The 18699-nt window shown below is 45.3% G+C and overlaps 1 protein-coding gene across 2 annotated transcripts in view; it reads left to right on the forward strand.

Annotated features, from left to right (window-relative positions):
* Window positions 1-17912, forward strand: part of LOC139534612 (mitogen-activated protein kinase kinase kinase 11) — a 47935-nt gene extending 30023 nt beyond the window's left edge. Inside the window, exons 6-10 of one of the 2 annotated variants that reach the window (XM_071333881.1) lie at window positions 82-198; window positions 1466-1628; window positions 5476-5594; window positions 5758-6402; window positions 7989-17912. In XM_071333881.1, coding sequence (XP_071189982.1) covers window positions 82-198; window positions 1466-1628; window positions 5476-5594; window positions 5758-6402; window positions 7989-8611 — 1667 coding nt within the window. In that variant the 3' untranslated portion in view covers window positions 8612-17912. The remainder of the gene's footprint in view (window positions 1-81; window positions 199-1465; window positions 1629-5475; window positions 5595-5757; window positions 6403-7988) is intronic. The other variant, XM_071333882.1, reaches the window with a different exon arrangement.
* Window positions 17913-18699: the final 787 nt, after the last annotated feature.

Consider the following 18699-nt stretch of genomic DNA (forward strand, 5'->3'; position numbering starts at 1 on the left):
AACAGGACCCACCATCTTCATTTTATGATGTATTTTCTGTCTGTGTAGTCTGGTCTCACATCTGGTGAATGTCTCTTCCAGACTTTATCCATAAGATCACTGTCCAGGCGTCTCCGGGGCTGGAGAAGAGACGCAACTCTCCCGATCTGGGCACCGGCACCTCTCCCTCATTCGGCCCACGCTTCCGAGCAATCCAACGTGAGTGTGGTCTTCATCCACCACACACTCTCAGTTCACACAGACACACACCCCTCCACCAAACACACATCATCCTTTTTTTCACCTCTACACGCTCACCTCACTCTGCCCTTACATTCTCTGCCTCTTTCCCTACAGACTTCCTCTCTCCCTCTACACATCCTTTCACAACAATAGCTGTTCCAGTCCAAATATCCTCTCTTCCTTCCTTTTAATAATGGATCAACAGTCTATTTTCTTTAGCCTTTAGTTCTCTATATCTGCAATGTCCTCTTTCTACCAGCTAGGGGAGTCTTTGCTCCATGTGCTACAATGACATAAATCATCTCTGTATTTTTACATGCGTGTGCTGTTACGCAATGTCTCTTTACTGAATAAGAAACCAGCTAAATTCATTGGTCTGTGTGTTACAGTGCTAAGTAGGAGTGGAGGGGCATTTGATTAACAGCACTGTTTTGGAGTTCAGCGCTAAAGACTAATTCCATTATAGTTTCCCCTTAGTGGGAGAATTCTCCCCATAGATAATGTCCTATACCACACCTACAGGAATTTTCTGTGTCCCAACAGACAGAAAGGGGTTTTCCTAAAATGCCCATAAAATAGGTCTAACCACAATGGTTGAGCTTAACAGCACAATAAAGATTGCAATTGAATGTAAATTAAATATTTTATTGGATTAGTGGTTTTTAAACATCTGTTTGATTCATTTATGCGTTTAAAATGTTGGATTCATGTGTCTGTAATCATTTGTAGGCTTAATGGTACTTTTTAGGGCTCAGTGTGCGGTTGTCATTAAAATGTATTTCCTTATTTAGCAAACATCTGTGCTAGCTATGTCACGGCAGACAATGACTTACTGAACCCAGGGGCCATATGGTTAGAATTATGTTAGCATTATGTTAGCGCTTTAGCGTCTTAGCATCTTTGCACTGTATCAGCCCATAGAGATTGCAGCGACGTCGTGAATGACTAACGTGACAGCAGTTTGCATCTTGGAGTCAGAACCCCCTTTAGGACGGGAAGTCTGTTGTGTGACGGCGCTGCGAGAGCTGCTGAGTCATGCAGTCAGTGTTTGTTTAACATTAGCGTAGCTGAGTTAGACTTTCTCATCCCCTCAGGGCTAGCGATGCTAAGTGTGCAGCACCAGGTGGAATCTCACTTCTATTATTGCCCACTTTGATTCCCCCATTCTCTGTCGCTCCCTGCCTCTCCCAACTATTCCCAAACTTCTCTCTCTCTCTCTCTCTCTCTTTCTCTCTCTTTCCAGTCAGCCCTAGTGAGAACAGCAGGGCGTTTGGTCTGAGCTCCATGTGGCCCCTAGAGGTCCCTCCACACAACAAGCAGGCCAACGGGGACCGGCTGGGGCCCCACTGGAGGCCCCAGAGCCCTAAGAGCCCCAAAGTCCTGCGCCTCAGCCCACAGGAGAGCAGGTAGTAACCCCTCCCTTACACTGACAACAAGCACATGGCTGAGCTCTGTAATCACCACTTCATTAAGTCAGGATTCCTATTTGACTGAGCCATGCCTCCTTGCCCGTCCAACATTTCCTCATCTCCCACCCCTTCTAATGCAACTATCCCTGATGCTACTCCTTCTTTTTCCCTGCCCCGCAATAAAGTTTCTTCCTGCAGGCAGTCCAAGGTGCTAAAGGATCTCCTGAAACTTGACCCCAAAAAACCTTCTGGGTCAGATGGTTTAGACCCTTTCTTCTTTAAGGTTGCTGCCCCTATCATCACCAAGCCTATCTCCAATCTTTTTAACCTGTCTCTCCTTTCTGGGGAGGTTTCCATTGCTTGGAAGGCAGCCACGGTTCGTACTTTATTTAAAGGGGGAGATCAAGCGGATCCTAACTGTTATAGGCCTATTTCTATTTTGTACTGTTTATCAAAAATGTTGGAAAAGCTTGTTAATAATCAACTGACTGGCATTCTTGATGTCTATAGTATTCTCTCTGGTATGCAATCTGGTTTCCACTCAGGTTATGGTTGTGTCAACTCAACCATAAAAAGGTCCTCAATGATGTCACCATTGCCTGTGACTCTAAGCAATGTTGTGCTGCTATTTTTATTGACTTGGCCAAAGCTTTTTATACGGTAGACATTCTATTCTTGTTGGCCGGCTAAGGAGTATTGGTGTCTTTGGCCTGGTTTGCTAACTACCTCAAAGAGTGCAGTGTATAAAGTCAGAAAATCTGCTGTTTCAGCCACTGACTTTCACCAATGAAATACCACAAAGCTCAATCCTAGGCCCCACTCTCTTCTCAATTTACATCAACATAGCTCAGGCAGTAGGAAACTCTCATCCATTTATATGCAGATGATAGTCTTATACTCAGCTGGCCCCTCCCCGGATTATTAAACGCTCTACAACAAGCTTCCCTAGTGTCCAACAAGCTTTCTCTGCACATAACCTTGTTCTGAACACCTCCAAAACAAAGGTCATGTGGTTTGGTAAGAAGAATGCCCCTCTCCCCACAGGTGTTATTACTACCTCTGAGGGTTTGGAGCTTGAAGTAGTCACCTCATACAAGTACTTGGGAGTATGGCTAGATGGTACACTGTCCTTCTCTCAGCACATATCAAGGCTGCAGGCTAAAGTTGAATCTAGACTTGGTTTCCTCTATCGTAATCGCTCCTCTTTCACCCCAGCTGCCAAACTAACCCTGATTCAGATGACCATCCTACCCATGCTAGATTACGGAGACATAATTTATAGATCGGCAGGTAAGGGTGCTCTCGAGCGGCTAGATTGTCTTTACCATTCGGCCATCAGATTTGCCACTAATGCTCCTTATAGGACACATCACTGCACTCTATACTCCTCTGTAAACTGATCATCTCTGTATACCCGTCGCAAGACCCACTGGTTGATGCTTATTTATAAAACTCTTAGACCTCACTCCCCCCTATCTGAGATATCTACTGCAGCCCTCATCCTTCACATACAACACACGTTCTGCCAGTCACATTTTGTTAAAAGTTCCCAAAGCACACACATCCCTGGGTCGCTCCTCTTTTCAGTTCGCTGCAGCTAGCAACTGGAACGAGCTGCAACAAACACTCAAATTGGGCAGTTTTATCTCAATCGCTTCATTCAAAGACTCAATCAAGGAAACTCTTACTGACAGTTATGGCTGCTTTGCGTGATTTATGGCTGTCTCGATCTTCTTGCTCTTTGTGCTGTTGTCTGTGCCCAATAATGTTTGTACCATGTTTTGTGCTGCTACCATGTTGTGTTGCTACCATCTTGTTGTCATGTTGTGTTGATACCATGATGTGTTATGTGTTGCTGCCTTGCTATGTTCTTGTTTTAGGTCTCTCATGTGTTGTCGTGATGTGTGTTTTGTCCTATATATATATGCCTCCCCGTTGGTGCCTATATATATATATATATATATATATATATATATATATATATATATATATATATATATATATATATATATATATATATATACAGTGGGGAGAACAAGTATTTGATACACTGCCGATTTTGCAGGTTTTCCAACTTACAAAGCATGTAGAGGTCTGTAATTTTTATCATAGGTACACTTCAACTGTGAGAGACGGAATCTAAAACAAAAATCCAGAAAATCACATTGTATGATTTTTAAGTAATTAATTTGCATTTTATTGCATGACATAAGTATTTGATACATCAGAAAAGCAGAACTTAATATTTGGTACAGAAACCTTTGTTTGCAATTACAAAGATCATACGTTTCCTGTAGTTATTGACCAGGTTTGCACACACTGCAGCAGGGATTTTGGCCCACTCCTCCATACAGACCTTCTCCAGATCCTTCAGGTTTCGGGGCTGTCGCTGGGCAATACGGACTTTCAGCTCCCTCCAAAGATTTTCTATTGGGTTCAGGTCTGGAGACTGGCTAGGCCACTCCAGGACCTTGAGATGCTTCTTACGGAGCCACTCCTTAGTTGCCCTGGCTGTGTGTTTCGGGTCGTTGTCATGCTGGAAGATCCAGCCACGACCCATCTTCAATGCTCTTACTGAGGGAAGGAGGTTTTTAGCCAAGATCTCGCGATACATGGCCCCATATATCCTCCCCTCAATATGGTGCAGTCGTCCTGTCCCCTTTGCAGAAAATCATCCCCAAAGAATGATGTTTCCACCTCCATGCTTCACGGTTGGGAGGGTGTTCTTGGGGTTGTACTCAACCTTCTTCTTCCTCCAAACACGGCGAGTGGAGTTTAGACCAAAAAGCTCTATTTTTGTCTCATCAGACCACATGACCTTCTCCCATTCCTCCTCTGGATCATCCAGATGGTCATTGGCAAACTTCAGACGGGCCTGGAAATGCGCTGGCTTGAGCAGGGGGACCTTGCATGCGCTGCAGGATTTCAATCCATGACGGTGTAGTGTGTTACTAATGGTTTTCTTTGAGACTGTGGTCCCAGCTCTCTTCAGGTCATTGACCAGGTCCTGCCGTGTAGTTATGGGCTGATCCCTCACCTTTCTCATGATCATTGATGCCCCACGAGGTGAGATCTTGCATGGAGCCCCAGACAGAGGGTGGTTGACCGTCATCTTCAACTTCTTCCATTTTCTAATAATTGCGCCAACAGTTGTTGCCTTCTCACCAAGCTGCTTGCCTATTGTCCTGTAGCCCATCCCAGCCTTGTGCAGGTCTACAATTTTATCCCTGATGTCCTTACACAGCTCTCTGGTCTTGGCCATTGTGGAGAGATTGGAGTCTGTTTGATTGAGTGTGTGTACAGGTGTCTTTTATACAGGTAACAAGTTCAAACAGGTGCAGTTAATACAGGTAATGAGTGGAGAACAGGAGGGCTTCTTAAAGAAAAACTAACAGGTCTGTGAGAGCCGGAATTCTTACTGGTTGGTAGGTGATCAAATACTTATGTCATGCAATAAAATGCAAATTAATTACTTAAAAATCATACAATGTGATTTTTTGGATTTTTGTGAGAGATTCCGTCTCTCACAGTTGAAGTGTACCTATGATAAAAATTACAGACCTCTACATGCTTTGTAAGTAGGAAAACCTTCAAAATCGGCAGTGTATCAAATACTTGTTCTCCCCACTGTATATATATAGGACATTTTATTTTTTATCCTCGTCTCCGCTGGAGGCCTTTTGGTAGGCCGTCATTGTAAATAAGAATTTGTACTTAAGTGACTTGCCTAGTTAAATAAATCAAATCAAATCCACCCCTCCATACACACAGGGCCAGATATGAATCCGATGTGGAACATTGTGTGGCACTGTATTGGCTGAAGCAGAAATATTGTGTTTTAAAGCAGTTATGTATGTTCCAGTCTTTCAATGAGAGCCAAGCTTCTGGACATGGACAGCAATGAGAACGGAGAATCCAAGGATGACTTTGAGGAGTACAGACCCTCCACGCCTGTCCAAAACGGTATGCTCTTCACCACTACCAGAGTTACTTTACCATATTCACACAAAAACCACCTCTATCCTAACTAATTGGGTCATAGCTGATTTGTAAATTGTGATAAATTAGTATTCTGTATGCATGAGCTGACCAACCAACCTACCCCTCTCTCTCTCTCTCTCCCCAGGCTCCTCGGTGAAGGAGCCCCCAAGGTCTACTCTCCCTCAGGGGGACTCGGGTATCGAGGAGGGGCTGGAGGGGGGCTCCCCGGCCGGCTCCCCCAGGCCTGAGCACCGCTCCCTGGGAGGCTTGCTGAGGAGCACCCACCGGGCCCTACTGGGTGGCGGCTCCCTCCTAGCCTCTGTGGCCCTGGGACGACACCTGGACGTGCCTCACATCCCCCCCAGGGTTCCCCCCCGGACTAATCCCCCGCCCCTGGACCACCACCACCTTCTGCAGGAGGTCCCAATCACGGCCCTCAAAATCCCCTCCTCGGACCCCCCGGTGGTGGATGACCTTGTAACCTTCTCCAACTTGGAGCACCTCCCCCGGCCCCTCTTTGACTTCCCCTGCGCCCTGCACGCCCCCGGGGTGAAGCCTCTGCCCCTCACGCCACCTCCGCCTCACCCCCGGGAGAGGGCCTGCCACAGGCACGCCCAGACCCCTCAGAGCCCCCGGAGCCCCCATTACCAGGTCCAGAGGCAGGCTAGCCCAGCAGAGTGGGCGCCGTCCCACCACCACACCAACGGGGAGGCAGGCTGTGACGCCTGGGGCCAGGGGTCAGACAGGAGGAGGAGGTCCAGCCAAGGCCTTCTCTCTGCCTCTCAACTAGGTGAGTGTATATGCACAAATACAGACACATGCATGCAACACACACACACACCCCACTTCCCCCTTCAGACTCCAGACAGGGGATTTTTATTATTTCATCATTACGAAGCAAGAACACACATCTCCCCCATATATGTTGCATGTGGCTTACTTAATAGCAGCTCTGACAGTTATAATGATGGTGGAGCAGGAGCTAAAGGGTAAAGGTAATAGATTCTCACAGTCAGTTAAGGGCTGTTCTACAGAGTTGCCCTCCGGTACCATTTCATATGTTAACTTCATATCTAGTCTGTCAGAAAACAGTGTTCTCTCTAAGGATGCCATCGTAGAACAGCCTCGAGCCCTTCATCAAGCCTGTCTCTGCTTGTAATGCTGCTAATAACTAGCATCTTCTAATCAAGCAACTCATCACAAGGAGCACTTAGAGTCAAAAGCTACACAAAACAAATAAGGCAATTACCGTACACCGTAATATGGTACGTTTTATTAGCTGTAATGACATGAAAATAACAGGTTGTTATAACGTTTTTGCCAGCAACTTGTTTGGACAGAAATGGAATTACTCGAAGGAAGAAAATAAAAAAATCTCAGAACACTGCTCAGCAATTTGACTGTACTTTCATGGGTACACTCTCAATGTCTGTCTGTGTAATTGTATTTCTATGTTTTTCTAGGATGCGTCCCAAATGACACCCTAGTTCCTATATATACTGAGTATTACCCCCCCCCCCCCAGAACAGCCTCAGTTTGTTGGGGCATGGATGGACACTATAAGGTGTCGAAAGCGTCGTGGAGGTGCATTTGATTAACAGCACTGTTCTGGAGTTCAGAGCTAAAGACTAATTCCATTATAGTGACTGTTTTCCCTTAGTGGGAGAATTCTCCCCATAGATAATGTCCTATACCACACCTACAGGAATTGTTTGTGTCCCAACAGACTGAAAGGGGTTTTCCCACAATGCCCATAAAATAGGCCTAACCACAATGGTTGAGCTTAACAGCACAACAAAGATTGCAGTTATTACTATTATTACTGCCTCCAGAGAGCTGTCTCAGGTCATCTGACACACACCTTTTCAACCCTATCGTCTACATGGAAGCTGATCTCGCTTCAGTGCTTATTCAATGCCCCAGTAGGGTCTAATTTCCATCACTGAAAGTGAGGCTTTTGTCAGTCTGTAATACTAGACTAAGAAGAAAATGTCTGCACACTTAGTCAATTGCCATTTATGTGATTTATGTGATATGTGGTTTATATTAGCTAAGCTGTCAGTGAAATGGTTATTATTTACCTTCCTGTATCTTAGAAACCTGTTTTGGATTGTGGTAGATTTTGATGCTTCAGTCTTCCGACACCTGTTTTAATTCATTATTACGTAACATATTTATTATCATCTCTGTGTTCCACTCATCTAATCTGCTCTCTCTCTCTCTCTCTCTCTCTCTCTCGCTCTCTCGCTCTCTCGCTCTCTCGCTCTCTCGCTCTCTCGCTCTCTCGCTCTCTCGCTCTCTCGCTCTCTCGCTCTCTCGCTCTCTCGCTCTCTCGCTCTCTCGCTCTCTCGCTCTCTCGCTCTCTCTCTCTCTCAGGCCTGGACCTCCCCATGTGCCAGGACAGTCTGGAGTCAGAAGACAATCCCTTGGCGGTCCCCTTCTCTCTTTTCCCTGACCCTCGCCTCTGGAGCCCCAAAACACGTCGCCTGGAGGTCAACGTCATCCCCCGCCCGCGCCCCTCCCCCATCCGACCCCGCATCGACCCCTGGAGCTTCATCTCTGCTGGGGGCGGTGGCGGAGCGTTCGGTGGTGCCCGCAGCCCTCGACGGTCAGATAGCCACCCATTGGGGTACCAGCCCTCACCCACCAACCCCTTCACGAACTGTGACCCCTTCCCCTCCCCAGACTGCGACCCATTCTCCCTGAGAGCCGACCCATTGTCAGGCATTACGCCCGACACGCCCTCGCCCTTTGACCCTTTCTCGCCACCGTTCCCCACCTCCCGCTCGGCGCCCTGCTCCACCAACGGGTCCCCAACCCTGCCCACGTTCCGGGTGGTGCCTCTGAACCCGGCCGACTCGCCGCTTATCGACCTGGGCTGGGCGGCGGTGTGCAGGGTCAAGCCTCTGGAGGTCACCAAAGAGAAGACACGACCCAGGAGGACTCTGGGACTCAAGCCCTTCAAGTCCCCCACGCAACCCAGAGACGATCGCTTCTAAACTAAACCTCCGACCTTGCCTTTCTCATAACACAGAGTTTATACACGTGTTCTTTTAAGGAATGCGGCCCCAGCCCCCTAAATGGACAGGTACAGGTTGTGTATATCCTGTCTTAGGAATGAGGAGGATTTGGAGTCCTATTCAAAACAAAAAATGCACATGACACTCATGCATGCCCCCCTTTAGGGGAATTGTGGGAAATGGGGTGCCCAAACAGTGGAGTGGTTTCGTGTTGCCTTAGAAACCAACAAGGAAGCTAAGCCTGCCTGCCATCTAGCTCAGTGACACTGGATTGTGGGAGTGGATTTCTGTGCACAACAAACCAATGTCTGATGCCCATTTTATTCCAGAGGATTTCTCTCACATATATTTTGGAGAGTCCGATTGGTGGGCTTCTCCAGACTCAATCAGACGTCCCTCTATCACTTCCACTCGTCTCTCTTACTACTTTTTGAAGTGTGTGGACAATACGAAGCTGAAAACAGCAGCTTGCTTTATCTGTAGCTCTGAAAGCATTCAGGGCCTTGGACATTTAGAGTGCAATTTGCTTTATGAAGCATTTTAAAAGGTTTCTGGTCTTGAGTGGTGAACCTACTTCAGAATCTATTTTCTATGATTAGGCTGAAATGTGCAAAGGACTAGGAGCTAAGTGAAGCTAGGTGCAAGATATGACGATGATTCTTGTCTTACCCTCGACAAACAAAAAAAAGTCTCAAGCGTGTTTGTCTCTCTCTTTGCAATAAACAACATGTGATGGGTCAATGTGAGAGAGTACTCCAATTATGGCTACAGAGGTGCCATATCATCCAATTGAAATTCCTTAGAAATTCTCTGCATATTAAAGCCAAACAAACCCAGGACCCAGGCATTCCACTAGGAAAAAGATAACATTCCAATAACATTCTGACCACATTCCCAAAATGCGACTGATTTATTTGGCAGGTCAGCAGGCGACAAAGCCTGGGGGAGACTAGAGGCGCCTCACAGCACATTCCGTTCATGTGGCAAAGAATGTGACTGCTTCAGCCCACAGCGCTATACACGTTTGCCCCTACAGTATGGCAGAGTGGTAGGGCGCATAACTATAGCTCCTCCCCCCATTTGTCCAGTATTAGCTACCAGAATTGGTTCTGTCCAGTCCAACATGGGAATACTGTTAAATCTTGATTGGATGAAATCCTGGAAGTAGCAACTTAAAGAGCATCACTGACTATTACACTCATTTCTTAGTGACTAATTGGCATGTTAGAAGGGAAGCTACAGTATAATAGCCTGCAAAGAAATTTGGTTAAGATATCCTCTCACAAAAAATAGGTGCCGTTAGAATCCAATGGCTGTTTCGTTATAGGGGAAGCGAGTTTACCCAAGTGGCAAGCTTTGTAATTAGTCTTAATGACTGTGCTGACGAACTGAGTGGTAATATTAATTAGGATTGTGATAAGGACAGGGTTAATTTATTAACATGGAGATATTTGCCTAATTGATGCATTTCCCCCAACATAAAGTTTAGACTAAATGAGTCAGTATCTTTAAAGGGGATTTAAGCAGTGCTGTTCGTTTTATCGCATCCACAACAGGAGGCCCCTTTAATGCGATTCCAGATAATACAGAAGCCTGCCCCCTTCAGAGCAATTTCCTGACCAATGCACATGACCAGATCCCCTGGTCAGGTCGCGTGACCAGGGGATCAGAGTTCTTCGTTCCTGGTCAGGTCGCGTGACCAGGGGATCAGAGTTCTTCGTTCCTGGTCAGGTCGCGTGACCAGGGGATCAGAGTTCTTCCTTCCTGGTCAGGTCGCGTGACCAGGGGATCAGAGTTCTTCCTTCCTGGTCAGGTCGCGTGACCAGGGGATCAGAGTTCTTCCTTCCTGGTCAGGTCGCGTGACCAGGGGATCAGAGTTCTTCCTTCCTGGTCAGGTCGCGTGACCAGGGGATCAGAGTTCTTCCTTCCTGGTCAGGTCGCGTGACCAGGGGATCAGAGTTCTTCCTTCCTGGTCAGGTCGCGTGACCAGGGGATCAGAGTTCTTCCTTCCTGGTCAGGTCGCGTGACCAGGGGATCAGAGTTCTTCCTTCCTGGTCAGGTCGCGTGACCAGGGGATCAGAGTTCTTCGTTCCTGGTCAGGTCGCGTGACCAGGGGATCAGAGTTCTTCGTTCCTGGTCAGGTCGCGTGACCAGGGGATCAGAGTTCTTCGTTCCTGGTCAGGTCGCGTGACCAGGGGCCCAGAGTTCTTCGTTCCTGGTCAGGTCGTGTGACCAGGGGCCCAGAGTTCTTCGTTCCTGGTCAGGTCGCGTGACCAGGGGCCCAGAGTTCTTCGTTCCTGGTCAGGTCGCGTGACCAGGGGCCCAGAGTTCTTCGTTCCTGGTCAGGTCGCGTGACCAGGGGATCAGAGTTCTTCGTTCCTGGTCAGGTCGCGTGACCAGGGGATCAGAGTTCTTCGTTCCTGGTCAGGTCGCGTGACCAGGGGATCAGAGTTCTTCGTTCCTGGTCAGGTCGCGTGACCAGGGGCCCAGAGTTCTTCGTTCCTGGTCAGGTCGCGTGACCAGGGGCCCAGAGTTCTTCCTTCCTGGTCAGGTCGCGTGACCAGGGGATCAGAGTTCTTCGTTCCTGGTCAGGTCGCGTGACCAGGGGATCAGAGTTCTTCCTTCCTGGTCAGGTCGCGTGACCAGGGGCCCAGAGTTCTTCCTTCCTGGTCAGGTCGCGTGACCAGGGGCCCAGAGTTCTTCCTTCCTGGTCAGGTCGTGTGACCAGGGGCCCAGAGTTCTTCCTTCCTGGTCAGGTCAGATGGTCAGCAGAGACTCCTAGCCTTACCCACCACTTATATCCCACTTCTTCTCAGGTCAGGCAAACTGCTCCTCTCTTGATCCAAAGAGATTGGGTCTGTTTTCGCTTCACGCCATTGACTACTGACTGGACTGCATATCAACCTATAAGGTGCCTCCCCTCTCTACCTCTCCCCCTATGTGATGTGGACATAACTACTTAGAGACATATCATCTTTGATCTTTGTCATCGTTCTTATTGAGATTTGTTTGAGAGGCAGGTGTGGCCTGAGACTACAGTATATGTCAACCCCAAATCGGTCTGTCATCATTATCCGATAAAGAACAGAAAGTGAGCTTTCACTCCAGTCGAAGATACATGTACTATGGAATTTAAATTGTGGTTCAGTGGAAATAAACAGCTAGCGGCGTCAATGTCTGAGTCGATAAGGGCAGTCTAGTGCAACTGAGTAGGACTGGTCTAGTCATCACCAAAGGACAAGGAAATGGCCAAGGATGTTTAGGATTATAAAAGTCATCTGCAAAAAGTTATTTTATTCCCAATCATAGTATTACATATTGGTATTTCAAAAGGGTCCTCTCTAGGTTTACTTTGTAGATTTGTAAACCAGCCATGCAGTGCCCTGTGACACTGAATGCTTAAATACACCCTTATTGTACTGACTTGAGTTCCAACCCAACACCCCACGGTGTGTGTGTGTGAATGCCTGCCAAAGAACTAGTGTACATATATGGAATAGGGTGCCATTGAATATAGAGCAGCTCCTCCGCTCTGGGCCCCTGGCTTTTCCCTCTCCCATCACAGCGTCATCTAAAGCTGTGGCAGGTGTGTTATTGCCTACTTTACTAGTCCATACAAGACCCCTGCACTTTAGCCTCAACATACAAGTCAACAGACAACCCCTGTAATTCCCATAGGGATGAAACTGAGACTGATGGTCGAAATTGTCGCAAGATCATCGGTATTGCTGCCTGTCCGTCTCTCTCGTCATGTGTCAGTCAGTTTGTCTAGGTCCAAGCCCTCATGTCCGTCTCAGTTCTTCAAGGTCTTATCTGTGATTTCCTTTAGACCACACGCTGTCAGTCGGATGCGTCCAACCCTTTAAAAGCTATAGTGTAGTGCACAGATAACCCCAAAGAGAGTTTATTCAACTTATGCCTCTCCTCATTTTTGTGAAGTTGTATGTTTGCTTTAGTAAGGGCACAGTCACTATCCACCTATGTGATGATCTTGTGTAGATGATCAGTTTGACTATGTTTTAGGTCAAGAGTCAGTGATCAGTGTGTTTTGATCTTGGCAAGCCATCAGACAAACAGATACAGTGGAATCTCCCCTCCATGTTGGGTGTCATACTACACTGGTAGTGAGATTGAACATTTACAATTTTCTTCAAGTAACTAGCTGTATTTGTATTCATTATGTATTCATTTGTATCCCCATTAGCTGCTGCCTTAGCTGGACTCTTTCTGGGGTCCAGCCAAATTAAGGCAGTTGTCCCATTTTTTTAAACAATACAATACATTCACAACAGATTTCACAACACATTAAGTGTGTGCCCTCAGGCCCGTTCTCCACTGCCACTTATCTACAATACAAAATCCATGTGTACGTGTGTGTGTATAGTGCATATGTTATCGTGTGTGTGTGTGCCTGTGTTTGTGTCTCTTCACAGTCCCCGTTGTTCCATACGGTGCAAAGGTCATTAGACGATAACCTTTGGGATGACCTTTCGGTTGTACACAATTCAAATTCACTCATGATGTCTGGATAGAATCAAAAGTCTACCTTATCTCCCTGGCCTTAACCCAATTGAAAGAAAAAACCCTCCGCCCTTGTTTCTCTCTCTGATTATATCCATGGTCTTCTAACCTGGTCATGGTGATGACAGGTTTTTGGACAGGAAACTAGATTCCTTGAACGCTCCCAGACCGCTGTCGGGTCGCGCCGCTGGTCCCTTGATTGATGCGGATGACAGGCGGCGCTCCAATAAGAAACTCCTGACGAGTTGTTTGTGACGCGCCGCCCTTTCAGTCATTGCCTCATCCGTCATCGCGAATCGGCGCCCCCCCCATCCGTGCTGACAGGCCTGAATGAAACAGAACTTTGGAGAGGAAAGTATGCCAATAGACCATGTTAGGTCTCTAGGACAAATACTGGCTTCATTCATGCATACTTTGTCCATTTGTGTCAAGCTTTGAGGTGTATCAGTTAGTAACATAACCAAATTATTGAAGCTCTTTTATTTTCACTTAACAAATCGCAACAGGTCTATTACGGTAATTGCTTCCTGCCTCAGCCAAGGCATGCTCTCCCTCTCCTTCATCGTTAGTGGAGATTTAGGGCCGGACGCGGCTCATTTACCCAGCATCCTCGCTACTTACCTGGACTGAATGAATTAGACGTTCATTCAAATAAACCCGATTTATGGACTCTATTTCCACCCTCTCGTACCCAGCTATTATTACCAGAGGGGGATTATGTCTCTTTGTGAACACCTGCCATGTACTTTTGTTCTGCATGATGTTGTCAAACAAAATTATTAAAGATGACCTTTACCAACCGTGGGGGAAAATAGTCTCTAGGGAGCCAACAATGTCTCTTTGTGAGGCTAAGCCAATGCCAGGTGTAGTCTAGTTCTGAAGCTAGCTCTTAAGCGTATTTTTCATCCGTTTTAGTCTGAATGCTCGTCAAGGTCACAATCTGTTGTCCTCTCGTTCAAATGATAACAGTTAAGAGGCCTAAATCAAATAAATGAGGCAGATTTGTTTCCAAGACAACCATGCTAGACAACCACACTTGGGCTCCCGAGTGGCTCAGCGGTCTAAGGCACTGCATCTCAGTGCAAGAGGCATCACTACAGTCCCTGGATTGAATCCAGGCTGCATCACATCCGGCCCATAAGGCAGGGAACAAATTGGCCCAGCGTCGTCCGGGTGTGGCCAGGGTAGGCTGTCATTGTAAATAAGAATTTGTTCTTAACTGGCTTGCCTAGTTAAATAAAGGTTGAGAAAAAAATAAATTATTTATATATATATATATATATATATCTACAAATAAATTATATATATATATACACACAGGGATGATTAAAAATATAGTACACTTTAGAGGGAGCGATTGGCTGTAGACGTAACAATTACACGCGCATGTGCTTTTGACACATCTTTGTTAATTGCTCATACAGGTAACGGCTTTCTTTCTTCCACTCAGTCAATAGTCAAACAGAACAATAATAAGAGCAGTTTGGCTACGGAGGAGACGCATCTAGACCTTGGAACTAAATAACCACAGATTGGTCCGTGCGTCGGTTTCCCACACTTTATGAACTGAACTGAATTCTGGGTATCCGCTTTATTTTTTTTATTTAACTAGGCAAGTCCTTACACAAAAGCAAATGTAACACATAAATTGAATAAATCAAATTAGAATATCTCTGATGGAGCTGTCAACATTTTAAGATGTTGACCTGAATTAGACTGAATCTGATAAATTATCTGATTTCTCTCTCTTCCTTGTCCTTTTGGTTTATTTGAGTAAACAGTTCATATGCAAGATATGTGGGGGGTATTTGTTGGTATAGGTCATCTCACTAAAGTCCTGCTTAAATGTACTAATTTAATCAAAATCGTCAAACAATAAGTAACCTATAAAATATGTTTTGGATGGTGCAATTCCCTGGGATATGTTCAGACTCACACTCAGATAATCACAGTAGTGTACACAGTGCATATGGAAATTATTCAGTCAATTTGTTACGTTACAACCTTATTCTAAAATGGATTAAATTGTCCCCCCGCAATCTACACACAATACCTCATAATGACAAAGCAAAAACAGTTATTTAGAAATGTTTGCTCATTTATTACAAATAAAAAACAGGAATACCTTATTTACATAAGTATTCAGACCCTTCGCTATGAGACTCGAAATTGAGCTCAGGTGCATCCTGTTTCCATTGATCATTCTTGATGTTTCTACAACTTGATTGGAGTCCACCTGTGTTAAATTCAATTGGACATGAGTCCTTTAGGTGCCTTTTGGCAAATTCTAAGCGGGCAATCATGTGCCTTTTACTAAGGAGTGGCTTCCGTCTGGCCACTCTACCATAAAGGCTTGATTTGGTGGAGTGCTGCAGAGATGATTGTCCTTCTGGAAGATTCTCCACAGAGGAACTCTGGAGCTCTGTCAGAGTGACCATCGGGTTCTTGGTCACCTCCCTGACCAAGGCCCTTCTCCCCCGATTGCTCAGTTTGGCCGGGCACCCAGCTCTAGGAAGAGTCTTGGTGGTTCCAAACTTCTTCCATTTAAGAATGATGGAGGCCACTGTGTTCTTTTCGGGATCTTCAATGCTGCAGGAATTTTTTGGTACCCTTCCCCAAATCTGTGCCTCGACACAATCCTGTCTCGGAGCTCTACAGACAATTCCTTTCACCTCATGGCTTGGTTTTTGCTCTGACATGCACTGTCAACTGTGGGACCTTATATAGACAGGCGTGTGCCTTTCCAAATCATGTCCAATCAATTGAATTTACTACACGTGGACTCCAATCAAGTTGTAGGAACATCTAAAGGATGATCATTGGAAACAGGATGCATCTGAGAATATCGAGTCTCACAGCAAAGGGTCTGAATAGTTATGTAAATAGTTTTTATATACTTTTTCAACAATTTGGAAAACGTGTTTTCGCTCTGTCATTATGGGGTATTGTGTGTAGATTGAGGGGAAAACATGTATTTAATCCATGTTAGAATAAGGCTGTAACGTATCAAAATTTGAAAATAGGGAAGGGGTCTGAATACTTTCCAAATGCACTGTAGTACTCCTTACTGTGACCGGCTCCCATCAGCTTGCTATGGAGTTTTATATAGGGTGACAAGTGAAAGGATATTATATTTATAATGGCTATTATTAAATATAATTTATAATTATATTTATAATTTTTAACACTGGACTGAAAACATTTTGAAGAGGGCCAGAGACAGTCTACATTAGGATGCTTGATTGTTTCATATTTTTGGACGACATCGTTTTTTATTGTATTTCACATTAGGTTTTCACTGGAGTATTTAAGAAACAGGATGGGTGCTTCACTGGGGAAAACTCTTACGTTCCTGCTTACAAGTTGAACCAAAATGGTTTTGTAAAATCTCTCTAGGCATAAATATTTTTCGAGAGATATCCTTCTGACTTGTACATTGAACAAGATCCCAACCGGAGATCCATTCGAGGCACCCATACTGATAGACTGCTATCTACCTAGTAGAGATGAGGTCTTCAGTTTGACTGAAATATGTCTTGACAACAGTGGACATTTTGTGGACATTTTGTGACCTCCTCCCTGTCTTTGTAGAATATATATTTGCTTTGTGTTTGTTAAACATTCCTTTCTGAATCCTTTTTAATTTTCTTCAAAAACATCTACTCCTCAAAGCAGTACAATTTCCCAGATTTGGGGCTCTATTCAGTCTGTATCGCTGAAGCGTTACAGATTTGGGGCTCTATTCAGTCTGTATCGCTGAAGCGTTACAGATTTGGGGCTCTATTCAGTCTGTATCGCTGAAGCGTTACAGATTTGGGGCTCTATTCAGTCTGTATCGCTGAAGCGTTACAGATTTGGGGCTCTATTCAGTCTGTATCGCTGAAGCGTTACAGATTTGGGGCTCTATTCAGTCTGTATCGCTGAAGCGTTACAGATTTGGGGCTCTATTCAGTCTGTATCGCTGAAGCGTTACAGATTTGGGGCTCTATTCAGTCTGTATCGCTGAAGCGTTACAGATTTGGGGCTCTATTCAGTCTGTATCGCTGAAGCGTTACAGATTTGGGGCTCTATTCAGTCTGTATCGCTGAAGCGTTACAGATTTGGGGCTCTATTCAGTCTGTATCGCTGAAGCGTTACAGATTTGGGGCTCTATTCAGTCTGTATCGCTGAAGCGTTACAGATTTGGGGCTCTATTCAGTCTGTATCGCTGAAGCGTTACAGATTTGGGGCTCTATTCAGTCTGTATCGCTGAAGCGTTACAGATTTGGGGCTCTATTCAGTCTGTATCGCTGAAGCGTTACAGATTTGGGGCTCTATTCAGTCTGTATCGCTGAAGCGTTACAGATTTGGGGCTCTATTCAGTCTGTATCGCTGAAGCGTTACAGATTTCGCGGATAGAAATGTAAAGGTAATTTCTGAGTGAGCCGACATACGCAGCATTTACCTAGAATGCTGTCTCCGCCAACGTGGGAACATTGCCTTTTAAATTTCAGTTTGGCAATAGGAATTGAATAGAGCCCTTACTTTCTGCTCTTATGAGTTTGTCATTGGGCTTTGAGAGGATGTCGTCATTTGTTGAGTTGTTTGTGAAATCCGCACTGGGCTGGGCCTAATCAAAAACTATTTTATTTTTGTGCATCAGAGGCGTGTTTGTGTATATGTGAAAATGTGTGTACTTTTTTAATGGGGTTTAACCTGTGGAAAAACAAAGGAAACTCAAAAAGAAAACGAGACCAAATAAAATGTAACACAACCCTGAGATGTGTGGTTTTGTTATTTTCCTTTGGGGTTTTTCAAATGAAAAGCTAGCAATAATTAATCCATATATTAATCCAAGTCCATTCTTTTTATATATATATAAATTCATTTATTTTCCTAGGAAGTGTAGCTACACTTCCTCTCTACACCTCATGTAAAATAAAAGTCCCCTAAAAGACTCGTGCGCATTGATTGATGCCCACATATGGTGCACATGCAGGACTTTTATTTTGTGGTGAGCAGAGAAGAAGTGACCTGTCACCTGTAAGGAAGGTTACCAAAAGCAGATTCCTGTTTGGAAAGTCTGTTTAATAATACTTTCCTGTGGATGTTTTGTTACCAGCTGCAGACGGACTAACCACACAGACAACCGGCTGAGGATATTGAAATGGAATTTTATTCAACATTTTGGCTTGCAGGGAACTTTTCAAAAAATAGTCTATGGTAAATTGTCCAACTGTGAATAGCTATAGAACATCTCTTGAAGTAAAGCTACACAATAGATTTAGTTAATGCTACAACAAATATCTATAGATTATCAAGCTGCACAATGCATTTAAATAGGAAATAGGCTTCCTCCACGGTGCAGCGTGTTAGACACGTGAAAGGATCAGCAGTCTTCATCCTTCCCACTTTTTCCTGTGTGACCGTGCACATTTATATGTTATGGCAGTTGTGAAGCCCAATGCTTTTCAGATACACGGGTTGTACACGGGCTGAGGAGCAGTGTGTGTTCACTGTGCTCAGTTCACTGACCCATACGTTCCACACACACACACACACACACA

This window comes from Salvelinus alpinus, chromosome 11 (assembly GCF_045679555.1).
Source record: "Salvelinus alpinus chromosome 11, SLU_Salpinus.1, whole genome shotgun sequence".
Lineage (NCBI taxonomy): Eukaryota > Metazoa > Chordata > Actinopteri > Salmoniformes > Salmonidae > Salvelinus > Salvelinus alpinus.